This window comes from Dryobates pubescens, chromosome 25 (genome assembly GCF_014839835.1).
Source record: "Dryobates pubescens isolate bDryPub1 chromosome 25, bDryPub1.pri, whole genome shotgun sequence".
Taxonomy (NCBI): Eukaryota; Metazoa; Chordata; class Aves; order Piciformes; family Picidae; genus Dryobates; species Dryobates pubescens.
Genome location: NC_071636.1, coordinates 6,751,116 through 6,763,762, shown reverse-complemented (window position 1 = coordinate 6,763,762; position 12,647 = coordinate 6,751,116). Strand labels below are relative to the sequence as shown.

At 46.6% G+C, this 12,647-nt stretch overlaps 1 protein-coding gene across 1 annotated transcript in view; it reads right to left on the bottom strand.

Annotated features, from left to right (window-relative positions):
• Positions 1–12,591, bottom strand: part of NAA25 (N-alpha-acetyltransferase 25, NatB auxiliary subunit) — a 31,529-nt gene extending 18,938 nt beyond the window's left edge. The window contains exons 1-10 of the mRNA XM_054173326.1: positions 12,439–12,591; positions 8,801–8,886; positions 7,797–7,935; positions 6,074–6,192; positions 3,852–3,926; positions 2,596–2,703; positions 2,080–2,158; positions 1,475–1,586; positions 593–682; positions 79–248 (exon numbers count right to left, since the gene is read on the bottom strand). Of these exons, the coding sequence (XP_054029301.1) occupies positions 79–248; positions 593–682; positions 1,475–1,586; positions 2,080–2,158; positions 2,596–2,703; positions 3,852–3,926; positions 6,074–6,192; positions 7,797–7,935; positions 8,801–8,886; positions 12,439–12,496 (1,036 nt within the window). The 5' untranslated portion in view covers positions 12,497–12,591. The remainder of the gene's footprint in view (positions 1–78; positions 249–592; positions 683–1,474; positions 1,587–2,079; positions 2,159–2,595; positions 2,704–3,851; positions 3,927–6,073; positions 6,193–7,796; positions 7,936–8,800; positions 8,887–12,438) is intronic.
• Between the last annotated feature and the right edge of the window lie 56 nt (positions 12,592–12,647).

The window sequence follows — 12,647 nt, the reverse complement described above, 5'->3', positions numbered from 1 at the left end:
AGTGATTTAGCAAGGAGCTTGTTCCAAGTCTGTGTTCTCTCTGGCAGCTGCATTCATCACCCAGTTAGTGGCTCTTACCTAGTTTATATTCATCATTACAGCCTCTGTATCGCAGGCGTCTGATCAGCTCCAGCTTAGCTAAATATGGTCCCCGGAGCGGCCGAGAGCTCTTAGACTCTTCTGTTATCCTCTCTTCTATAAATTTCACAGCTTGTTCTATAGAATAGTGAACCTCTCCTTCCAAAGAGCTGCAAAATTAGAGACAAAAGGTTCTTAATTTCTCCCATTGATAACACATGCTCAGCATGTTCCCAGGATACTCTTAAGAAAATCTGGCACGATGGATTCTCTAATTCAGCCAGCATGAAAAACATGAACTGGAAGAGTTCTGTAGTGTAAAAACCACTCCTTAAACAGCTCACTCCAATAATCTACTGCCAGTCTCCAAAGCAAAGGGAAAACACATCACTGATCTCAAGAAGGCACCCAAAGACACAGACAGCACCGTGGTGCTATCAGTAGATTACAGGAGCACAAACAATTCACTGCAGCACACAGGGAAACCAAATCCACAGCAAAACTGTTAACTTACTGCTCTTCTTCTGCTGGAGGTATCCAGGACTCATCAATGAGTTGAAACACTGAATCAAAGTAAGTTATATAAAACTGCCAATCATCTGAGCTGAAACAAAAATCAGGCACAAAACAAAGTTTAGGGAATTGCCTAAACAAAAACTCACTTCTAAAACTGCATTCCTGGAAGAAGCTGAACTTAAGGACTAGCACATGTGAGTATTACAGAAAACCCAACTGGAACAAGAATCATTTCTCCTTGAAAAGGAGAATGCCATCACCCTGTGTTTCTTGAAACATATTAAAGGAAAGCTCCAATAAAGCAAGCTACAAACTCTCCTATTAGCATTTATATTCCAACCAGAGCTCACTAATACCCCCACAGAATGTTAAGGCAGATGTTTCTCCTCTGTATTTCACTTATATTGAAGATTAGGACACAGCTACACATAAAAAGCAAACAACAAATCTCTCTTGACAGTTCCAAGAGATGGATTTGATCATCCTGCTATGCTCTCTCCTGACACATCTGTTCGAAGCATTACATAGATTTCCCAGTACGAAGGCTGGCCAAGAGAGAGAAATGAGATTCCAGAAAATGAAATGAAAGTGCAGTTCTGCTCTCTCATCAGGAAAATTAAAGCATAGCCTTTAGAAGAAAGCAGGTAACCAGAATTTTATTGCATTACTGTTGCAATAAAACCCTGACACCGCTTCTCCTTGTGACCTTCCCCACGTCCCTTTAACATTCCGTTCTGCTGCCCTTTTCCTCAGGTTTGGGAATGCTGTGAGGTCCTCCTCTATTTTAACCACCATTTACAAAAGCCCCTCCACAAGGCAATTCACAAGCAGCCTTTCAGGTTGTTTTTTTTCCAGCAGGACTGCAGAAATACCATCTCACTTTTTCAGCAGCAGCCTCCTTGACAGCGCGTTGCACTCTGGCCACCTACACAGCTTCTTATACATCGCCATACACTTGTTCTCACGGCTCTGGAGCTCACTTGTCAGCTTCTCTAAATTAAAAAGAGAAGGGCAAGTTTATTTAATCAATGCACTTCCTTCTCTCCTTTCTGCAGAAAGCTTCTTATTATAGCTCAGCATGCAAAACAGTTTAAGTGTAGGAGAATAGAAGAGAGGCTCTCAAAGGACAGATTTCCTATGGAAACCTTCGTATCTCAGTTCCTTAGAGCTGCAAATGTATTTAAATCTGAATGCTCCCCAAAAATGGAGGCTATCAGGAATTTTTAATAATGTGCTGTTGATCCACTACTGCTAAGTAATCACAGTGCTGCCAAGTTCATCACTAAATAATGCTTACACATCAGCAGCAGGGTAGTTATGTAAATCTAGCTTGAATGAGAGCACCTTGTTTGCATCACTGTTTGAACCTGTTGCTAAGTCAGGCTTCTTACAGCCCTGTTTTTTTTGGACCAGTGAACAAACCTGAAGCAAAGAACTGCTGTGTTCTTCACACAGCTGTGATTATTAACTGACAAAAGAAGTTACCTCCTAGTTTTCCTCTCACAACATCTAAGGCTTCCTTATACTTCTCCAAGCGTTCCAGGATCATGTAGTACAGCTCGACCTTAAAAGAAAGATGAGACTGCAATGAAATTTGCTGGTAAAACAATACACAGGTGGGCCAAGAAATAGAGTGTCTTGTGTTACTGTCATTAGCAAGAGGAGATAGCCAGGCCTGCAAAGCTATCTTTAGCATCCCAGAGGGTGGAACATGCAGGAATTTAGGTCTTTTTTTTTCCATTCTCAGTCCTGAAGTTTCTCTTGGGGCCTCCCAGGGAGCAAGCCCAATTGCTTCATCAGTCATATCAAATGCCAAAAAATTTCCTTGGCCACATGATTCCAAATCACTCTCAACCCTCTGCTCTTGGTTCTCCTTCTGTCCCACTACATTCTCATTTACACCCAGAACACTGCTGATTATTATTCTGGAACCCTGTTAAAATAATCATCTTCCTTTACCAGTGCATTCCTTGTGTCAGTGATGTACAAACCAAGCCTTACTTCAGCCTCAGCTTCAATCTTATCCTCCTTCACCATTTTCTCCACCATTCTCTCAGCTAGCGGCAAAAACATCGTCTTTGAGAGGTTTTCATCCTGTGCTGAAATAGACTGAGGAAGAGAAGAATTATTCTAACAGCATCAACCTTTGGTGCTGTCCCACCCACTGCTTTTTGCTCATGAGAAGAAGGAAAAAAAAACACCCCAAACCAACAAACCAGATGCTTCAATCCCCCCCAGCAAAACCACATTTAGAGCTGCCATGTCACATGCAGAGAGCGACTGCTCTGTTAAGAGGCAGCAATAAAACCAGTGATAGACAGAAAAGCTCACTTTGGATTACATCATCCAGAGAGCCTTTCATCTAGGCACACACTACCCATGGCAAGTAACATGGAGCAAGAGCACATTTACATTTTCCATGGTACAGTATTTTAGAGAAGGTGCTTAATGCCCCCGTGGTCATTTTTCGTTTGGCCAGCACTGGCAGGCTGGCTGAGCAGTGCCCCAGTCTCTCAGATACCAGCAGCACAGCTCATCTGTGCTCTGCTCCTGCAGACCTTTTGCAGTCTTGAAGATGCAGTAAGCCCAGAGCTCTCATTTATTTCCTCCTAGATTCTTTGCAACCTAGTTACAGAGAGGAACAGCTCCGCTTAAGGAGCTGCAGATGTCTGAGGGTTTATTCGTTAGCTCTCTAACTGAAAAGACAGTAGGGCCCCACAGCAATGATGGGAGGGCTGGAACCCCTCTGCTGTGAGGCCAGGCTGAGAGAGCTGGGGTTGTTCAGCCTGGAGAAGCTCCAGGGAGACATTCTTGTGGCCTTTCAGTACTTAAAGGGGATGATCAGAAAGCTGGGGACAGATTTTTTTTAGCAGTGACACTGAGGGTGGTGAGACCCTGGAGGAAGTTACCTGGAGAGGTGGTAGATGCCCCATCCCTGGAACCATCCCAGGTGAGGTGGTTTGAGGCTCTGAGCAACCTGCTCTAGTTGCAGATATCCCTGCTGAGTGCAAGGGGATTGGACTAGGTAGCCTTTAAAAGTCCCTTCCAACCCAGTGCATTCTATGATTCTGTCTTTACAGCAAAAACACTGCAGCATTCACCTGGGACACATCAGGAGGGCTCAGTCCTTCTCCCAGCATCACACAGAAACAGTTCAAACACATTTTACTTCATCTCTGCTCCTTTCACCCAGAACATTTCTGTATTTGCACTATACCTGCAGTGAAAGCCAAACTCATTTGCAACACTCTACACACCTGCATGATCAAGCTCATCACAGACCAAAAATAGTATGGATTTTTGGGTACAATCTTATAAAGTGCCATTCCAGCCTGAAAAACACAAGACAGAGTTTTATCATTCCTGAAATGTATCTGCCTATAAGCTCTCACGACAGCCAACACAAGCTAAGCAGCAATGAAGGCAGCAGACAACAGAAAATTAACATCATGGGAAGGCTCTTATCAGCCCTTCCATCCCAACACACACGTTACTGAAGAAGAAAAGAGGGTGAAAATGCTTCAAAGATCAGGTCTGACAAGGAACAGCAACGAGTACAAGCATGTGTGATTGCCAAAACAGATGACAGCTTTAATTAGAAGTGGCAACCGCATCAGGAAGTAGAAGACTTATTCTTTCAGAGTGAGAATGCTATTTCCAGTGATGATTTTCACTGGTGTGCTCAGTCAGGACCTGACATAAGCAGCTATCCTTCATCACTCAGTTAATACATAGATACCTGAAACATGAGGTCACCTATACATGCAAAGCTGTGGTTGAACAAAGGTCAAGCTGAAAGCTTGGTGGATCAAAGCAGAGCCGAATTTCTAGCCTAACACACAGGGTTATTCACACATTTCTCTCTCAGATTTCTAGGGCCTGAATATCATGAAGGACACCACTTTTTCCCACAGGAAATCTGTAATTAACTGGCTATAACACAGTCTGCTACCACAGATGGACTTTTGCATTTCCTGACTGTGGATTCAGTACTTCAACCTGAAATACCCCAGAACAGAGGGCACTGAAGTTTATTTTCCCTCTCCAACCAGACAGCATCTACACACTTTGCATCTCCAAGCCCTTAGGTCTTAGAGACCACAGGCCAATCTGGAACATCCTCCTTTCTGACAATGCCTAGATAAGTTAGGTAGATACCTGTTTGCATGGCATTTAGAACACACAGAAGGCCCCATAAATGTTAAATATATCATGATCTGTCATTTTCCCCACTCATGGTTGTGCAATTAACATCCAGCCACATCTCTGAAGTTTTGATTCTCATAGGAGGCTTGGAATTTCATGTACATCTTAGACCCTCTCTACAGCCTGAACTCCAACAGCACACAATGGAGAGTAACACTGCTGCTCCATATATTCTTTCCATTATTTAAACCAAACTTGTATAAAAGTTCAAGTCACCTGAACTCAGTGGGAATGAGAGGGAGTTCAGGGCTCATCTGCTTGGCACTCTCTGCTTTTTTAGAGAGAAGAGTGAGTGTGCATGCCTGAAAAGAATCTTCCATTTATAGGCATTCTCCAGGCACCTAATTGGGATGGATGAAAACAAACTAACCAGCACAACACTGTTCTGCCAGCTGAGTAGCAAGATGTACTTAAAGGCAGGGCTTTTTAGTTTTCCTCCTCTGAATTATGACCAACACAAGCCTAGTTCTATGTTAGATTCCACAGGTAAGGGCACGGGCAAGATGACCTTTCTTCTTCCCAAAGACATCAGCAAATTATGGAGTAAAGCAAGTTTCTAAGATGGATGGAAGATCCAGTATCTGAAGGGGGCCTACAAGAAGGTTGGGGAGGGACTTCTTAGGATATCAGGTAGTGATAGGACTAGGGGGAATGGAATGAAGCTGGAGGTGGGGAGATTCAGGCTGGAGGTGAGGAGGAAGTTCTTCACCATGAGAGTGGTGAAGCCTTGGAATGGGTTGTCCAGGGAGGTGGTTGAGGCCCCATCCCTGGGGGTGTTTAAGCCCAGGCTGGATGAGGCTCTGGCCAGCCTGATCTAGGGTGAGGTGTCCCTGCCCATGGCAGGGGGGGTTGGAACTAGATGATCCTTGTGGTCCCTTCCAACACTGACTGATTCTATGATCTTGCTAGCCCTTCTCTCTATTCCAGAATTCCTTTACAAATACACCTCCTCATACATAACCACCACGCTGTTCATGACAGACTGACAAAACCCTCCCAAAATAATCAACATATTCCATCAGATAGACACACAGAAGGCACAGCTGTCCTATCCCAGGTAAAGAAAAGAAAGCCTTTATCTTCAGACCCCCTCTGAACAACTGCCTTTTAAGCCTTCCTGTGAAAACCAACATGGAGTGTAACTTCTGCATGAACCCAGCTTAGCTTTCAGGGAGATGCCTTGCAATACAAGAAGGCATTCACAGCAAGATACACAGAATCCCGCCCCCCCCCCCCAGCTTAAAACACCCACACCACACATTGTTGACCATACCTGTTGCATCTTCTTGTATTCTCCAACCCTGGCATAGGCCATGAAGAGATGGGAGTGATACTCTTCACTGTTGGGAACCTTCTTTACAGCTGCCTCATAAAGTTTAGTTACCAGTTCAGCTAAACCAAAACCAGACGCTCGAGTTAACACCAATTGGGGAATCATTTTAAAGCACAGCTACCAAAAGATAGCATCAGCAATGCTGAGGAGCAATCTACACTCAGCAGCCCCAGAAACCATGCACTCTGCCCCAAGACCCCATGCATACAAACACCAGTCAAAGGAGCTTAAAAAAAACACCCCCCAACCCAAACCAAGTTGAGTTACCAGCAACCACTGAACCCCTCAGAAGCACTTCAGTCTTTTATCTTAAGAAAGTTTATCTATTTTGGAGCATTAAACTGAATCAAAATTTCTCCTCCTAGCAGAGTGACTGCTCCAGGTGAATCATGGATCAAAACACAGAACATCTTCAGAGCCTAGTATTAAATCAGTTTCTCTTACTGCAGGTTCACTTGTGTTAGTCATATCCTGTTCCTTCCCAACTGCCTCTTATTTTAACAAGGAAAATACTTCACACTATACTCCTCACTAATAGGATCATCATGACTAAATACTTAGGATACTAAAATATGCAAAACTTTCTCCTATTTACAGCCTTCCTGATTGCTTTTCCTTACACACACAATCAGATCTGTGTAGCATTTAGGAAACCAACTGTAATTTGTCTTTCACATAGTTTACATATCCTCCACAAACACATACAAAGCATCTAATGTCAATTTCCTTGCAGGACCAAAAGTGGAAGTGCTTGACACTCGTTATTTCCTTTCTGAGATAGAGAGCTAGAAGTTCGAAACCTGAGTTAATGCTTATGCAAGCTGTTTAGAATCACAGAAAGGCCTTGGGCACTTTCAGAGGTTTACACTGCAAGCACACAGAGACACATTTCCTATTATTCCTATTATATGCAAGAAGTGATGCTTGCATTCCACACAGAGACAGAGAGAAACAAACTAAGAGAGAATAAGGAAGCACTGTATTGCAGACTGATACCAAATACCCATTTCTACAGAAGCTGTCTCACCTCACTGCCATTGCTCCAACTCAGCAGTAAGTGCTGCTACCCACCACCAAGAACCACACTGAAGCTGCCAGAACCAACAATTGTTTAGAGCTGTAGATAAGCTTTCTTTCAGAAAACCATATGCAGTTTAACTCCATCACTCAAACATTCCTGATTCAGTGTTTTTAATACACCTCATCACTACAAGGAACCCTGCTCAAAAAGATGAAGCTGCCAAACTGAGAGGCCAGGACTTCCCTTCTGTCTGTCACAGCTTCTTGAGGCCTGAACCCCTCACCTACAGTCTCACAGCACTAAGCACACTCCAAACCACAGACCACATCATCTATCATCATCACCACATCCACTGACAACAAATTCCAATAGCTTTCATTAGGAAATAATAAATGGCCTCACAGGCTGATGGTGATGAATGATTCTTAACATGCACATAATGAAAGAAGCCTCAACAAGGTCCTCTGCTCTATGGCGATCACTACAGACCAAGAGGCATCACTTAACTTCTCTGAGCCTAATCACACATCCAGGACACAAACCCTGGACTCAGCACACGTCCCATGAAGCTGCAGGTCACACATACTTCTGGGAGAAGGTAAATCATCATGATGCTTAGGAGAGGCAAAGGGAAAAGCTTACGTCTGTGCATTTCCCGGTAAAGGATGGTTAGTGCTTGCAAGGAATTGTCATCTGTGGGCTCAAGCGCTGCTACTTCTTGTGCCAGAGCATAGGCTTCATCCTGCTTGCCAGTTCTCTGCAAGCCAATTGCCTTTAGAACCTATTGAGACAACACAAAGGCAGCCATTAGGAACACAGCTGGCAGTCAGAGGTGAAAATCCTCTCCAGAAGGGCCTTCACCCAACCACCCCACATCTTCTACAGAACTTCAGGTTTTATTAACCCCCTAATCCACACAGCTGCAAAGGAAAACTTCCAAATGCAAGCTGAACCAAACAGCATAGCTTTGCATCTCTGAGCAGACGTGCAGACTACTCCAAGGCATCAGCTGCTGCTCAGTTTCCCCCACCTGCAGGCTGAAACCTGACCACTCCTTCAAAAATTATTTGTTTTTTCTTTCCATAACTGCCCAGACAGAAGTGACACAGATGGGATTAGGGTCAGTGGCACAGGCCTCACCTTGGGAAGCTTTCCTGTAAAGGAAAACCCAAGGGGAAAAGAGAAAAGTAGAAATAAAGCGATACGTTCAGCAAACAGAGGAGCAGAACTCCTTTCCCTTCAACAGGGGCACAGCAAGGAGGGCACCAAACAAGAAGCAGAAGAGCAAATGCCTCCAAAATCACTGTGTTACGTTTTACTGAGGACTACACCTCTCAGAGAAATGCTTGTGTCCAGGCTATCCCAGATAAGTATCCCAGACCATGTGCCAGGGTATGCTGGCAGTGGCTCTGACAATTAACTCATCTGTAACCAACCACACTGTGGTCATTAGAAACACCTCATGGGAAGGATCAGTAACAGTTTTCAGGCAAAACTCTGTGAATTAACTGTGAATTAGAACAGTCCAAGATGTTCCAGAGGGTTCATTACAACACCATGGTCTCTGGTTGAAAGGCAGAGTGAAACACTCCAGGTCTCAGAGCTACGCTCCCCAAAGGAGGCCAGCACACCGCAGTCACACCTACCTTTGCACAGTGAAGATCCTTGTGTTTCTTGAGCAGTTTATCTGCTTGCTGGATTGCCATTTTATTATTGCCATTATCGAGATAATCTGCACGGGAAGAATATATCCAGCATTAGAACACAACACAAGAGCATTCTGGAAAGCTACCTCTGATTGCACTGGGGAGTACGTGCTGCTCAACTTCATTTTCCTTGCACAATCGCTGCTAAGCCCCACTTTCAGGAAACATGTCATTTTGTAGATGAAGTATTCATCTGGCTCGACCAGGTTTTAGTCACTCAAACAAACAAGCTTTTGTAATTACTTCACATAGATCATTACAGCAACAAAAGAGAGAGATAATAGGGCAGGTTCTGCAGCAACAGCTCTTTGCTAACGCTGGAGCTTAGGCACACTGCTTCAGTAAGAGCAGAAACTAATTTGGCATGCCTTTGGGAGACCTTCAATGACTTTTACCAGGCAGTAAGGTTAGAAACAAAGCACTCCCAATTTATCAAAGGATTAAGTGAGAAAACCTGCTCCTCCACACCATCCATACTTGAGGCAGAGCCAATCTGTTCCCTAACACAAGTATCACCCTGCTCTCACCAGGCTGGCTTTAAAGCTCCCAGAGCTTAGCTATTTCCCAGAGAATATAACACTATCTAGTGAAACTTCACCTATAGAAACCTCCCCCGTCTCCAGACCATTTTTTCCCTTTCTTCAGCTTGTTATTGTAATTTTCAGCTTCACCTACACTGCATCATTGTGTTATTAGACAATTTTAGACCGGAAAATGGTGCCTACGTGCTCCCCCTCCCTCAAAAAGTAATACTCAGTAACCAAAACCCTGCAGAAAAGCTTTGCTGGGCCTGTCATGGCAGGAGGGAAGGGTCTGCTCACATTGCTCTGGCCTCTCCCCTGGCAAACTGTGAGCAGAGCTCACACCAGTTAATTGAACTTACGTTACAATCTTTTTCTTGTCAAGACAGCAGTTCTCATTATGAGAGAGCTCTTTAACTGAGCAGAGAGGTGACCTTTAGCAATTCCCTGGTATATGGTACAAAGTGTGCATCTATACTAATGAGATTTATATTCAGCAGCCCTCACACGTGCTTCCATGGCCAAGTGCATGCTGCAGAGATTTGAAGCAGATGTAATTGGGCTCCTGAGACCATCAAGACGAAACCCGGGAGAAGGCAGCTAGCCCACACCAACCAAAACAAAACGTTGCTACACAAAGTGGTTTGAAACTGTAATCCCTTGTCTTGACAGGGGTTACATGGACACTTAAACTGTGGGAAACCCGTGCATCACCTTCAGCTTGGAAACTGGAGCAGGGATTCCTCAGTGGAGAGATCTGAAAGCTGTAGGACGGAACATCCTGGTGATCTCACCACACACCAGCAGCGTCTTCTTAGAATCATAGAATCAATGAGGTTGGAAAAGACCTCAAAGATCATCAAGTCCAACCTGTCACCCAAGACCTCATGACTTGATTTAAGGATCTGTTGCACAGTTCACTTACAAACTATCTGCCGCGCTGCACCGCCTGTCTTGGGTTGTTTAACAACTGCACCGATAAGATCTCCACTGGAGGTCTCCTAAAGTAAATCAAATAAACCACAAACCTCCCTAAACTGCAGCAGAATAAAAAGACTGTATTTTCCTAACAAGTAAACTTGCTGGCAGCCAAAGTAGCTGGCAGCCTCCAAAGGAATCCAAGCTAAAGGAAAATAAACTCAAGCCTACATCGGCTGCAAGTCTGTAGGTGGAGAGTTCGGTGGCTGGAAATGCAACACGTGAACCTTCAGGTGAAAGGAGAACAAATCAAGATGAAAGATAAGCATTGCTGTCAAGGAACCAGAGGAACCAAGGACATGGTGCAAACTGGAAAGCACTGCTTTAAATCAAGAACCAGACCTTCAACCTCATGCTGCACCTCTCCAGTTTATGGCTTCTGTGAAAGTATTTGCCTCTTTAAGGACAGGCACCCTCACTGCAGGTTCTGCAGCACCACAGCCTGCATTCAAATCCTCCACTGCAGAGCATCCTTTCCAGAGCTAGCAGAAAGCTATTTAAAAGCTGTCTCCAAAAAAAGCAGTGCTCTCCAAAATGAATACTGTGAAATACACCTCTACATCATCTGCTTTAACATCAGCTGAATTTACCAAGCTTCTTTCTTTGAAGGACATTTAAGACGTTCCACAGGCTCTACCCCACAAACAACTGCATGCTAATAAAAATGGCAATCACAGCATGTGCAGATAACTAAGGAAATCAAAACTGTGGCACCAAGACAAACCACACAGCCCTGCTGCTAATTACACAATGAACTTTCAGACAGTTTTGTCTGATTAGGCAGCTAGCTTCCTCCATGTCACTGGAGCCCACAGAATCACAGAATTGTTCTGGTAGAAAAAGACCTCTAGGATCACTGCATCCAACCACCAACCTAAGACCACCATAACCATCAAACCATGTCCTGAAGTCCCACGTCCACACGCTTCTTGAACACCTCTAGGGATGGTTATGGACCCAAGTCTGTAATGTACCATCCTCACAGCCCAAGCAGCAAAAGGATATTTCCAAATCTCATCCATCCCAAAATGAGGGCAGCTCTCCACAGGTCTGCAGGAGCAGATTTCTGTCGTGGTACTGAAAAACTTGAGGACATTTCCTAAAAATCTCTACCCAGTCTTCAGTTGTGGAGAAGAAACTGCACTGTAGCCTGGGGAAGTGCTTTTCTTTTCTCTTTCTCTGGATTTGCATAAACAGAGTCAAGCTTGCCTACAACCTCTTAAGCAATCCCAACTGCATCTAAGACTCCGGGAAATACTTGGGGACAGCTTAATACAAGAGGTTCCTGAAGAAGCCCCTCTCCTTTTCACTCCTTCACTCCTGTCTCCCCACTAATTGTCCTAATTAGCCTGAGCCGCAACACCCCAACCCACAACTTTAGGCTGCCCGACTGCTCCTGTCCCTATTATGAATTAATCCCTTTTGGAACGTCTCTACAGCACAAAACGCCGCCCAAAGTTATCCTGTCCCAGAGAACCGGCACGGATCACCACCCTTCCGCCGCCCAGCACCCGGGGAGAGCGGTACCGGGTGGGGGGGTTCCCGTGCGGGGAGACCTCCGAGCAGGCAGCGATGTTGTGGGGGCTCAGATGACCGCGCAGCCTCGGCCCCCCCAGGCCCAGCCAAACTCCCGCTTCCAGCCCCGGGAGGGAACCGGGGCCGGGCTTCAGCGGCCTCCGCAGCATCTAGCTCCCCGTGCGCGGGAGACGGACGGGGCGGCAGGAGGCCGAGAGCCTGCCGGGGGTCGGGGGTGGGGGGGCAGAGTGGGGGGCGCGGCAGGGGCCGGAGCCGCGCTCCCCCTTAGCCCCGGAGCGGGCGGAGGCGGTGCCTGCCCACCCCAGAGGGGCGCGGGGCTCGGCTGCCGCCGAGCAGAGAGCGGCAGGGGCAGGAGGGGCGGTCGGGCAGCGGGCCCCGCCGGAGGAGCCAGACAGCGTTCGCCGGGCCGGGCGGCCCGACGGGCCCCTCCGCGTCGTCCCCAAGGCACGGCCGGGCGGGCCGAGGCAACCCGAGGAGGCGAGAGCGGCGGGGCGGCCCGGGGGGGGCGGGGGAAGCGGGGCGGGGGAGCCGCGGGGTGCGTACCGTAGATGGGCCGCAGGCGCCGGTCGTTGGGGTCCTGCACATGGCCCCGCGCCGCCATGATGAGAGCGCAGAACCGCAGTGCGCAGCCGCCGGCCGGGCCGGCCCCGGGGCGGGGGTGACGGGGCCGGTAGGAAGCGCGGGGCGGGGCCGGGCCCGCCGGTGAGATCCCGAGGAGCCCGGGGTGCGCGGCTGGTGCCCTCCCTTCTCGG